Source organism: Globicephala melas, chromosome 13, assembly GCF_963455315.2.
Source record: "Globicephala melas chromosome 13, mGloMel1.2, whole genome shotgun sequence".
Taxonomy (NCBI): domain Eukaryota; kingdom Metazoa; phylum Chordata; class Mammalia; order Artiodactyla; family Delphinidae; genus Globicephala; species Globicephala melas.
The window spans coordinates 64752029-64764423 of NC_083326.1; the positions used below are offsets into that span (position 1 = coordinate 64752029).

Consider the following 12395-nt stretch of genomic DNA (forward strand, 5'->3'; position numbering starts at 1 on the left):
CTTCACTAATGGAGAACAGGGCTCGGGAACAGTATTCAGCCAGATGACATTCAGAGCAGAGGTAGAAGGACATTCAAGTTAGAGGACAATAAATCCCAGCATGGCTGAACCACAGGGCAGGGGGGGAACAGAGAGGGCAGCAGGGGGATAGCTCTAAAGCGGGGATGTGGCTAACCGACAAGAGCCTCACTGCCTGGCATGTGGACTTCAGTCTGAGGGCAGCGAGGACCCTCAGGAGGGACACAACCAGATCCTGCTTCCCCGTCAAGGGCACAGCTCCACCTGTTCTCGCTGAACACAGGCTGGGTTGGAGTCTCTGAAATTCCCCGAGCCCTGGCACACTGGTTCCCTTGCCCCCTCAGCCTGGCCAAATTCACCAGCCTTTGGGCCCAGTCTGACACCCCTTCCTCAGCACCTGCTCCCCACAATGGGTGCCCCAGACACAGGCTGGCCCGCCTCTGACCTCGGTGACAAGCCCAGCGAGGCTGTCACCAGGCCAGGACAACAAGCAAGGAAGGCTGGATGTGTCCCGCCTGGTCCGGTGTGTCAGGGACATGTGATGGGGCTGGGCTAAGTGAAGACAGTTAGTCCTGTCTGAGAACAAACACACTGGACGGGGAAAGGCGGGATCAATCAGACACCAGTCAAACAGCCCCATCAGCGCTTCGTTTTAAGAATTAACAATTTAAAAACTACTCCCTCTCAGAATATCATGATATCAAAAGTAATGGCCTATCACAGTATCTTTCAAGGAGAGCACATCTTTCATGCCAAATGTGTTTTCTAAGCGTGTGAGGACTATGTGGTTGTGATCTCACAGCACTCTGGAGGGAGGATCCAGAAGACAGGACTCACACAGCCCACAGCCACTACGCCTTTCTCATCCTGAACCAACAAAGCCTCGGTGCAAAGCCCACCAGCAAGCATCGGTCAAAATTCTGAACTCTGTGGTGCTTGCACTTGTCTTCACAGGAAGAGCACATTATGTACAAAGACTGACAGACAAAGCAAAGTTCGTGGAACATGGCAAGAGTAGGAAATAGGAGTCAACATTTTAAATTTAGTCCAAATGCCCACTTCACAGTTACGAGACTGGTCATGCCCCTGAAGCCTTCATCTCCCAAAGAACACAGCACATGAGGAAAGTGAGGACAGATTATAGAGACACACGGGTCAGAACAAGGAGGGTGCCAGCCGAGAGCAAGCGGGAGGCACCCCATCTCCATCTCTGCCACTGGGCACATGGAAGGTGCGCGACTGAGGCACGGTGCACAGACCTGCCGCCCACCCAGTGCAGCCTGCTCTCACTACATGTCTAAGGATCCAAATCCGTCTCAACTCAGTAGACAGTCCCTGGCACAGGCCAACGCTGCCCTTCTGAGAAGGTACAAAAAGGCACTGTTCGGAGGCACCTTCCAATGGGCACAGCGCTGCCTGCCGCTCCGGGTGGTGTTCTCACTGCTGCTTGCGACACCAGCCACGGAACGAGCACAGGCCCCTCTGCTGCTGCAGCAGCGGCTAGATTACAGCTTCACGTCAAACTGCCGGAGAATCCCTCTTTGGGAAATAAGATTAGTGTGTCACAATCAGATGTGGCAGGCAGAAGAGAGCTGACGTTACAGTAATCAGGTCTACCCTATTGCCATATGGAGCTATTCTTGTCTTTAATCCATTCATTAAACAAAAACCACTTGGGTGTCCATGACTTGCCAGGCACTGGGCATGATGCAAAGGTCAGAGAAAGGAGGAAAGAAGGCAGCAACTTGCCCTCCTGGAACTCAGAGTCTACAGCGGAAGCCAGACATTTAAAAAATCTCTGCGCGTGAGGGATGCAGGAAAGAAGCAGTACAAGGGGCTCTGGGAACACAGCAGGGGACGTGACCTGCTCTTGAGAGGAGGTCCGGAAAGGCCTCCTCGGGAAACGACATCTCAGTTAAGACTAGAAGGATAATTAATAGCTTTTATACAGGCAAAGGAGAGCGTGTTCCCAGCACAGTGTTCAGCAGACACCAAAGGAAATCTAGGACAGCAGTGCTGTGAGGGCTGGCGAGGCTGGAAGGCCAAAGCAGGCCAGGCTGAAGAGTGTGGCCTTCACCCACTGGCAACATGGAGCCAGTGATGGTGTCTCGGGTGGACATCCTTCCAGCTGCAGGGGGTGGGAGGGCAACAGTGCATGCAGGGTGATGAGTTATACCCAGAGCAGAGAGTAGAGAGCCTGGACCCAGGTGGTACCAGGGGAGATGGGAGAAGTACACAGATTCAAGGGCTCTTCAATGAGGCAGAATCAACAGACTTGCTGACCACCTAGAAATGGTGGAGATAGAAAGGAGGTTCCACATACAGAGATAAGAGAGAAGAAGAGGACTCTGGGAGGGAAAGAGATGAGGACACATGCAATTTGAGGACCCGATAAGATATCCAGGGAAAGATGTGGAGTGCAGGTTTGATCCCTGGTTGGGGAGCTAAAATTCCACATGTCTCGGGGCCAAAAAACCAAAGCATAAAACGGAAGCAATATTGTAACAAATAAAGACTTTAAAAATGGTCCACATCAAAAAATCGTTTATAAATAAATAAATAAATAAAAATAAAAATAGGAGCCTAAGGATTTCCCTGGCGGTCCAGTGGTTAGGACTCTGAGCTTCCACCACAAGGTGCATGGGTTTGACCCCCGGTCGGGGAACTAAGATCCTGCAAGCTGCGTGGTGTGGCCAATAAAAAATTAAAAAAAAAAAAAAGACTCTTAAAAAAAATAAAAATAGGAGCCTAAATACCCAACTTCTGCTCATTGAGGAGTAGTTCCAAACACACTAATGTTCCTGCTGAAAATAACTGTTACATCTTGAAAACATACAAACATCAACTACTTAAAAGCACTGAAGAGAAACTAAAAGCAGGCAGAAAATGAAAGAAATCTGCATTTGGAAGGAACTGGCACTGGGTGAGTTTCCTAGTTTTATGACTATAGGTGTGAGTGTAGGCCCCACCTGAGGCCATACAGGGCAGCTGAAATTTGGTAGAAAACCCAGGGTCTTATCATTGCCTCAAAGAAGCAGAGGAGATACCTCAGGACAACCAAAGCTGCTGGAAAGCAAGGGGGTTGGGGAAATACCAGAAAGGAAAGAATCACAAATTTTGTATATAAACTCTGCTCGTATCCCACTGACCTCTGAAATCCACAAGCACTCAGATTCCAAGGAGTTGAATTAAGGAAAAATAGCTGAACAGTTATTTCAACTGAAGGAAAGAGGTTAGAGTTTGAGGTGAACCAAGTTAACTGCTTGCTAACAAAAACCAATTTTCTGCAGAGGAACAAGACAGAATTCAGAATCTCTACAATGTGTGATTCACACTGCCCAGAATACAATCCAAAATTACTAGACATACAAAGAAAAAGAAAAAGTGACTCATACTCAAAAAAGAAATGGAAACCCACCCAAAGATGACTTATATGTTGGAATTAGCAGAAAAGCATTTAAAGCAGCTACTGCAAATATGTTCAACATTATAAAGGAAAATATGTTCTCAACAAATGAATAGGAAATCTCAGCTGAAACTGCTGAGACAGTATGAGACATGCCCTTCCTGAGACGCAATGCAAAAGACAGCCTAAAGCTGAAATTAGGGCAGACACAGAAAAATCCTCTGGAGCACCCGCCCCACTCTAAACACAAAGTATCACCAGAGCAACTGGAAGCCTGCTGTGCACTGAGGACATCACAGCAACAACAAAACTCAAACCCAGCCCAGCTCCTGAGCAGATTAACTCAAACTCCGACATTAAACACCTAGAAGGAAAGAGGTGCCCATGTCAAGGCATAAAACTGCTGTCCTACACAAGATTCCCAGCTTTCAACAATTATAAAATATACAAAAAGCAAGAAAAAACAATACATCCAGCTCACTGCATCAAGACAGCAAGTAATCAATAAACCAGACTTGGACATGGCACAGATGCCGCAACTATCTGACAGGTCACTTAAAATAACTATGATTAATTATGTTAAAGCCTTGGTGGAAATAGCAGACAACATGCAACAGTTACAATTTCCTATTTGATTTTCACTTATAGTTTCCACCTCTCTGCTGAAATTAGACAAATAAAACTGTGAGAACCACATCTCTGGTTCTCAACTGGGGCAGTTTTGCCAACATACCAAGGTCTTGAGGCATTTTTGGTTGTCACAACTAGGGGAGTGGGGTGCTACTAGGACCTTACCAGCTAGTGGGTAGAGGCCAGGGATGCTGCCAAACATCCTACAATGCAGCAAACAGAGAATGAATTTTATGCATATACTTAAAAAAAAAAATCAACCGGAATTGTGGGTGGGGGGGAATGAAATGCAAACTGTGATAAAACTAATCTAACTGTATTACAAAAGCATGACCTAACCACAATGAGAGAGAGGTGAAAAAAGGAGCTGACCTAAGTAACTGTGAGAAGAATGTTGTTTCGAGTGGAGACTCTCAGGCTAAACACAAAAAGAACTGTACAGGGCTTCCCTGGTGGCGCGGTGGTTGAGAGTCTGCCTGCCGATGCAGGGGACACGGGTTCGTGCCCCGGTCCGGGAAGATCCCACATGCCGCGGAGCAGCTGGGCCCGTGAGCCATGGCCGCTGAGCCTGCGCGTCCGGAGCCTGCGCTCCGCAATGGGAGAGGCCACAACAGTGAGAGGCCTGCGTACCGCAAAAAAAAAAAAAAAAAAAAAAAAAAGAACTGTACACAAACACTGCACTCTGGTACATTTGCTTCTCACAGGGTACGGTTTAGCAATTTTGAAACTACTGTACATGTATAAACTCATGATTTTTGATAGAGAAATAATCATCACGTGTGTACGTATGGGCTGGTGCACATACATACAGTCTTCCTGGCTCTGTCCAGAGAGGAGCTGGAGGAGGTGAAACCTCAGTAGTAATGGGTACGCCTCGCACCCAGATCTCGTTTTCTAAATACTACTGATTCCACAGCTAGTGCAGGGGAAAAAACAAGCCTGGATCATCTGTGGTGCCCCAAAGAAAGAAAGTGCTTTGGCACTTTGGTGGGGTGGGGGATGAAAAGAGCTCCCAATGATCAACGTTGGAATAACATGAGCAGCAAAATAAATAATAGTAATAGACTAATCCAAAGGATAAAATAAATATCCACGAGTCCATACTAATACAAATAAGGGCTATAAATATAACAATAAGTACAATAATATAACACAAATGATTCCTTACAGGAAGAATGAGGAAACAGAAAATCACCGCTAGAGCACAGTACTAACTGCTGCAGGCAAAATGCACAAACAGATGCTAAAATCAGTGAGAGGAAGTTTAAGCAGGAATAGGATATTTATTATTCACTAGCAGACAACCGCTTCAACCAAGTGATCCAGGTCACGTCACCAGTAACAGGACACATCAACATCACGTGCCCCTGACGTGATGCACGTAGACAGACACATCACCTTGTGCTGCCCTTCCCAGCAGTACGTAACCTCAGCCTAAGCAGGAGAAAACATCGGACAAGCCCATCTTGAGAGACATTCTAAAAAATAACTGACCAGTACTCTTTAAAGTGTCAAGGTTCTAAAAGACAGGGAGAGGGACAAGCTGCTGCAGAACGGTGGAGACTCAAGGAGGTAAGACAACTCAGTGCAAACTGGGGTCCTGTGTTTGATCCTGGAACAGAAAAGGGACAGCAGTGGAACAGTCGGTGAGATTCAGAGACTGCACTTCAGTTAATAACATTTCCACGATATTGCTTTCCTACTTTTTTTTTTTTTTTTTTTTTTGCTGTACACGGGCGTCTCACTGTTGTGGCCTCTCCCATTGCGGAGCGCAGGCTCCGGACACGCAGGCTCAGCGGCCATGGCTCACGGGCCTAGCCGCTCCATGGCATGTGGGATCTTCCCGGACCGGGGCATGAACCCATGTCCCCTGCATCGGCAGGCGGACTCTCAACCACTGTGCCACCAGGGAAGCCCTTGCTTTCCTACTTTTGATAACTGTTCTATGGTTATGTAGTTTGTCCACATAAAGGAAGCTGGGTGAAGGATTTTTTTTTTTTTTTTTGGCCTTGTGGGATCTTAGTTCCCTGACCAGGGATCGAACCTGTGCCCCCTGCAATGGAAGTGTGGAGTCTTAACCACTGGACCGCCAGGGAAGTCCGTGCGTGAAGGATTTAAGAGAAGTCCAATACTTCTGTAACTCTTCTGCAAGTCTAAACTTATCTCAAAGCGAAGAGTTGAGAGACAGACAGAACACCTTAAACAAATAGTGCAATGCATGCTTAGTGCAACAAGGTACTGACTGCAACTTACCTTGAAACACATTTAAAAAAGATGAACTGAAGGAAAGATAGAAGGATGGATAAATATGTGATAAAGCGAATACAGCAAAGTGCCATAGAATCGAGGTAGTGAGATGCGGATACGTGACTTCTTTCCACTTTTCTGTATGCTTGAAATTTTACATAATAATATGGAGAAAATATGGGAGCCTAGATGGTTTGGTTTATCAAGACAAATACTAAGAACTACAGGGAAGGAAAGACCTTCGGAAGTGAACAGATACCCATTAGACTGTAAATACAGGAGGGTAGGATTTCTATCTTAATTTCTCCTCAAAATTTCCCAGCTAGGGCTGGATCTAGGGCTGGGCCAGAATCTGACTTAGATCTACCCTTTGGAGAATGCAAATTGCTGTGAAACTTTTAAATGAAAGGATCTTTTTATTTTAATTTAAAACAAAGATTTGGCTTTCTAGTAAAACCTCCTAACTTTGTATCACATTCATTACATGTACCTTCACCATAAATCAATTTTTTCAAAATAATGAATTTTTAAAAAGGTTTACATCTCTATCCTCAACACAATTTAGACAGATGATCACAGCAAGAATCTCTTTACAGAACATGACTATCCTTGGACTAATCAGCTTTCTCGGATCCTTGTACATCTGAGCTGATGACAGCAACACCACACTCAGGTCCCACTGACGCTGGGCAACCTCAGGCTCCCTAACCATCTGCATCGCCCAGCCGAGGTCTCTGCTTGCACTGGGCCTTCTAAGATCACTGTGCAAGGGGACAGTGGGGACAGTGAAGACCCTCCCAACTGCCTGTATCCATGTACCTGCTTAGGCTACAAACACCAACTCATATCTTATCTACAAAGATTCACCTGTCATGACCCAGACCACAGAATTCAACTGCCAATAATACTAACAAAAGAGCATTTGATTAGTCCATTTATAATAAGATCTCTGGTCTAAAACATTTTCCTGCAACTGACATACAAGCATGATGAAAAACAGAAAAAAACCCACACCTTTTATAAAATACTTAACTGGAAAAGCCAACAAATTATCCAATTTAAGTATAGTAGAACAAGAGGCAGCACTTTTCAAGTTTTCAGGAATGAAGCCATTGAAATTTTCAACCTGAAAATCACAGGCTGTGTTGTGTGACTTCGGCCAGGACAGAAGAGACAATCAGGGGAGAAAAGCACCTCCAGCAGAGCTCAGAACTGCTCTCTTAACTGGCATGGAGAACCACGGTGGTTTTTAATGACCTAGAATCATTTGGTTGTTCTTAGTTTTGTAAGTGGTTTCCTTCCCTAGTGACTGTTTAAGATAAAAGGTTACACTATCAACAAATTCTCAGATACAAATTCACCCAAGTGTATTTCCCTCTCTCTTGTATTTGCAGTTTCAACTAAGCCCAGTTAAGGCACCAGAACAGACAGAAGTGGAGAATGTGGCCGGCACTTGCAGGCAGACTGCACACACAATGTGCCCAATGGTGTTATCATATGACCATTACCAGTAATAAAAAGAAGAGCGCCAAAAAGAGGTTTAACTCGGCAGAGCCTCAGAGACACCTAACACGTTTTGTCTGCGTCTTCAATAACCTTGGCCCGCAGACCTTCCACACCCACTTTCCACCTATAAAGCCAGGCTAAGAGCAAAACTAAATGGTAATCTCTGCCCAGTTTCCCAAACTTGTCCCTTCCTAAGAATCACTTGGGGTGCTTGTGAAAATGAAGTTTCCAAGCTCCCTTCCTGGAGAGTCCATGTCAGCAGATCTGAGACGAGGCCCCAGATTCCACATTTTACCAAGTGACTCAGGTAAATCTTATCAACAGGTAAGTTTGAGAAACACCACTGGTGCTGGCAAGGTTTCCCCAGTAAACCTTGTGCTGCTGTGGGCCAATCAAGATGAGTGGGGAAGGTAGCCTTGAAAGGGGAGAAGCCCCCTTCGGACGCAGTAACAGAGTGAGTACAGACAGGTGAGAGAGGCCCTGGGCACAGCACCCCTCACAGGCCAGGCAGGAGGACTGAGCACAGGAGACGGAGGAGGAGATGCAGAGTGGGCGTGAAGGACACTAGAAAGAACATCCAGGGGTGGGCGGGCTCAACACGGCCAGATGCTGCCCACAGCCACTGACACCGTGGACCACAGCAGCTCGGGTGGACAGGAGAGGGTACAAAGCTGACCACAGGGGTAAGAGAGCCTTGGGAGAGGGAGCCAAGGCCCTGAGCTAGATGTTCACGATGACCCCGACTTACACAAGGAAACAGCATCCAAGAGGTCAGCAGCAGGACCCGTGACCACACACACAATCCCCGGATCCATCTGGGGGCCAGGGTGGGAACTCAGCGCAGATGTAAAGGGAGACTTTAAACCATCCACACTTGTTCCCTTAGCAGGAGGACCTTCCGAGGGGAGAAGAGAGCTCAGGCCACAGCTAACACAGGAACCAGAAGCTGAAGCCGGGATGGAAGGCAAGTCTGCAGGGGCAGTGGCAACAGCACTGTCCTGGGCTCCACCATCCCCCTTGTACGCAAACTGCCCACTGAACCCCATGCCTGGCAGCCCCCCGGAGCCCACAGAGCCAGTCCTCTGCTTCTCTCTCCCCCACACCCATCCAAACTGCACAGTCGCAGCCCCAGAGCCTGACTCCCACACCAGGAGCGCAGGAGGGGCCCAGCCTGCCCAGCCAGGAGGGGCCTGGGCTCCGGAAGGTGTCACACCTGCCGGGCGTCTCCACACCCACCCCAACCAAGTGTGCCTTTCCCAGCACCTGGTCCAATGCCCAAAACCGTTTTTCCAAAGCACTTCAGCACCACACGTAGGGAGGCAGTGGGGGAGAAGGACCCCTGACCTCGAAAGGCAGAAGCCTTGGGCTCGGGTGCTGGGGCCGCCATAAAGAGCTGCGTGGAAATGGCACTCGCTGAACCCCAGCTATCAGAGGCTTTTCTTTCACAAGTGACGCAGAGCACAAAGACCAAAGGAATGTGCTCTGGAGCCAGGCTGTCCGGGTCTACTGTTCCTTAACTTAAATGTCAACCTGTGTTTATGAGTTATTTAACTGTTTGAAGCCTCATTTTTCGCATCTATAAAATGGGGATAACTATACACGCCCCACGAAGAACTGTAAAAACAGGGCCTGGCAACACTGTGGACTCCCTGTCACCCTCGTGACACTATGAAGTCATCTTCCAAGATGCATCTATTAACAAACAGTCTCCTCATCTGTAATTAAGACGTGTTATTAGTAAACCTGTGATAAAGATGTGTATCAGACTGGTAGAAATAATGTCAAGAATAAAAGAAAAACAAGTTAGTTAGCCCCAAAAGTCAGATGAATAAAAAAATTAACAACAAAAGTGAAATACTGCACACAAGATGTACCTTGAACAGGAATTTCCCCGTAGTTTGGTCTCTTATCTGACAGGGCTGTCAGGGGTTTAGATGTAGAGATTGGTCCACTTATGGAATGTCTCTGAAATCATAAGACAAACAGTGTCCATATTAGGTTAAATCAGAGCTGGGTTTCACAGAGTAAATGTTGCAGAGAGTAAATATTTAGTTACTAATTTGCATAATTCCTTCCACACTATTACAGTAAGACTGAAAAAAACACACACACACTCCCAGAGGCATATAATGTGATCAGTATACTATTTTAAAATGAACACAGAAAGATCCCACATGCCCCTCACTCGCCAATCAGCAAAATCCGGATGTGCTCCTTTAGTACTTGGATTGGCCATTCATGCCCCAGTACCAAATGGATCTCACTCTGTCACCTCCTCACTAAGTTTCCAACACTGCTGCCAGGCACAACCTGGCACCTTAACTCAGCACCAGCTTGGTCACCGGCCTCCTCCCCTCCGGTCTCATACATACACGTACCTACCAAATACTTGAACCCTCTCGGCTCTCCTGAGCCACCTCCCGCCACCTCTGTGTGATGCCCCAACACCACCAACTACTCACTCCTGCCCACAAGGACACGCTGTTCACCAGCTCTGGGCTTGTTCTCATGCTTCTTTCCTCAGCTCTCCCAGCCCTTTTTTATCCAGCTGAATTCTGACTACTCATTCCATAGTCCCAGCAGCAACGTGTGAGAGGGCCAGCCTCCCCACACCCTCACCAACACTTGATACTGGCAGTCTTCATTTTAGCCATCCCGAAGGTGCGTACTGAGATATCATAATGGATTTAACTTGCATTTCCCTGATGACTACGATGTTGAGCAACTTCTCATGTGTTTATTGGCCATTTGTGTATCTTCTCTTGGGAAGGGACTTTTCAACTCTTTTGTCCGTTATCTATTGGGTTGTCTTGAACCAAGATGACAAACGAGTCTTCTCTGAATACAAGATTTTGACAGATAAATAAATTGCAAATATATTCTCCCCAGTCTTGTCTGTCATGTTCTTAATATCTTTCAGAGAAGTTTTAAATTTTGATGCCCAAGCTATTAATTTTCTTTTATAGTTCATTTTTTTGTGTGTCCTAAGTAAATTTTTGCCTTGTCGAAGGTCACGAAGACTTTCTCTAATGTTTTCATGTAGAAGTTCTGTAGTTTTAGCTTTTACATTTAAGTCTATAGTCAATTTCAATTTTTATGATGAATGCCATGAGGTAAAGGTTTTTTTTTTCTTTTTTTTTCCATATGGATATCTAGTTGTTCTGGAATCCTGTTGAAAAGATTATCCCTCTCCCACTGAATTATCCTGGCACCTTTGTTGAAAATCAGCTGACCTATTTCTGGATTCTCTACCTATTCTACTGATCTAAACTTATGTCAGAACCACACTGTCTTGATTACTCTACGTGCTAACATCAAGTAGTGGAAGTCCTCCAAATTTGTTCCTTTTTTCCCCCCCCAGATGCTTTGGACATTCAGGGTTTTATAAATTTCCACATAAATTTTAAATTATACTATCAATTTCTACAAAACAGCATGCTGGGATTCTAAGTTGGATGAGTTGAATCTACAGCTCGATGTGAGGGAGAATTGCAAGATCCTAACAAGACTGAGTCTTCCAACGCATGAACATGATGTATCTTCCCATTTATTACGCCTTTAACTTCTCTCAGCATTATTTTATAGTTTTCACTACAAGGTCTTGCACAATATTTTATTCAATGTATCGCTAAGTATTTCAATTTCCAATTGTTCGCTGGAGTGACTGAATCTAGGAGATAGCAAGAGGAGTCCTCAGACAGAAGTGAGTTTTCTCACCATCTTATCTTGTAAGGGACAGCTCATCACTTTTGCCACATTCTGTTCATGAGAAGCAATTCACGAAGCCCAGCCAACCCTCAGAAGGAGCAGATGACACAAGAGCACAGCCGCAGGAGGCATGGATCACTGGTAAGCAGTTCAGAGACTGCCTATCCCGTTACTAATGGATCTCCTTGGACCTTCTGAGGTTGTTTTTAAGGTCATTTAGGGCAGATCTAGAATAGTGTTTACTCTAGGGCTATTTAGTTCCACTTCACAGAGTGGTCACTGAGGTCTCTAATGAATGCTCCAAGTATTCAAAGAGGTTTTTCCACGGTGGCCAGTAGGAACTCAAATGATCCCTGCTCTGTGTAAACTATGGGAAGCATCTGTCTGCCAGATTCCCGGTAACTGATCTTTGCTGCAAAATCGTTCTTGCTCAGCCTTGCGGGGTTCGACCCATGTCTACACATGTGCAGACTGGCACTCAGCAAGGACTCAAAGGGAGGCCTATGCAGAGCTCTAGACCTTTTCTGCGTGGCTCTCTCCTCCCAGGCACCCTGCCCCCAAATCCCAGCCCTTGTTCTCCCTGTACATTGATCTGTGTCTCCTCGGATCCAGCTGGCATTCCCTTCCCTGCTCCATGTGGGTTCATCCTCCCTGCTCACCATCTGGAAAAGCGTGGGTCACAGTAAGGCTCAGCTTTCTTAACTTTTCTCCAAAGATTTCAGTCCTGCACCACCTGTCCTACCACGTATGAATGTAACTGCTTCCTACATTTTGTCCAGCCTTATAGCAGTCTGTGGTGGCAGAATAATCCAGCCCTTGACTCCCTCATAGCCAGAAGTGGAATTCCCACTCAGGGAGTTTTGAAAAACTAACAATCCTA

The 12395-nt window shown here is 46.2% G+C and overlaps 1 protein-coding gene across 4 annotated transcripts in view; it reads right to left on the reverse strand.

Moving 5' to 3' along the window:
• The window catches only part of SPECC1L (sperm antigen with calponin homology and coiled-coil domains 1 like), a 122644-nt gene that overhangs the window by 43160 nt on the left and 67089 nt on the right, over positions 1-12395 (reverse strand). For all 4 annotated transcript variants that reach the window (XM_070046938.1, XM_030836203.3, XM_030836204.2 and 1 more), the window contains one exon: positions 9682-9772. In XM_070046938.1, coding sequence (XP_069903039.1) covers positions 9682-9772 — 91 coding nt within the window. The remainder of the gene's footprint in view (positions 1-9681; positions 9773-12395) is intronic.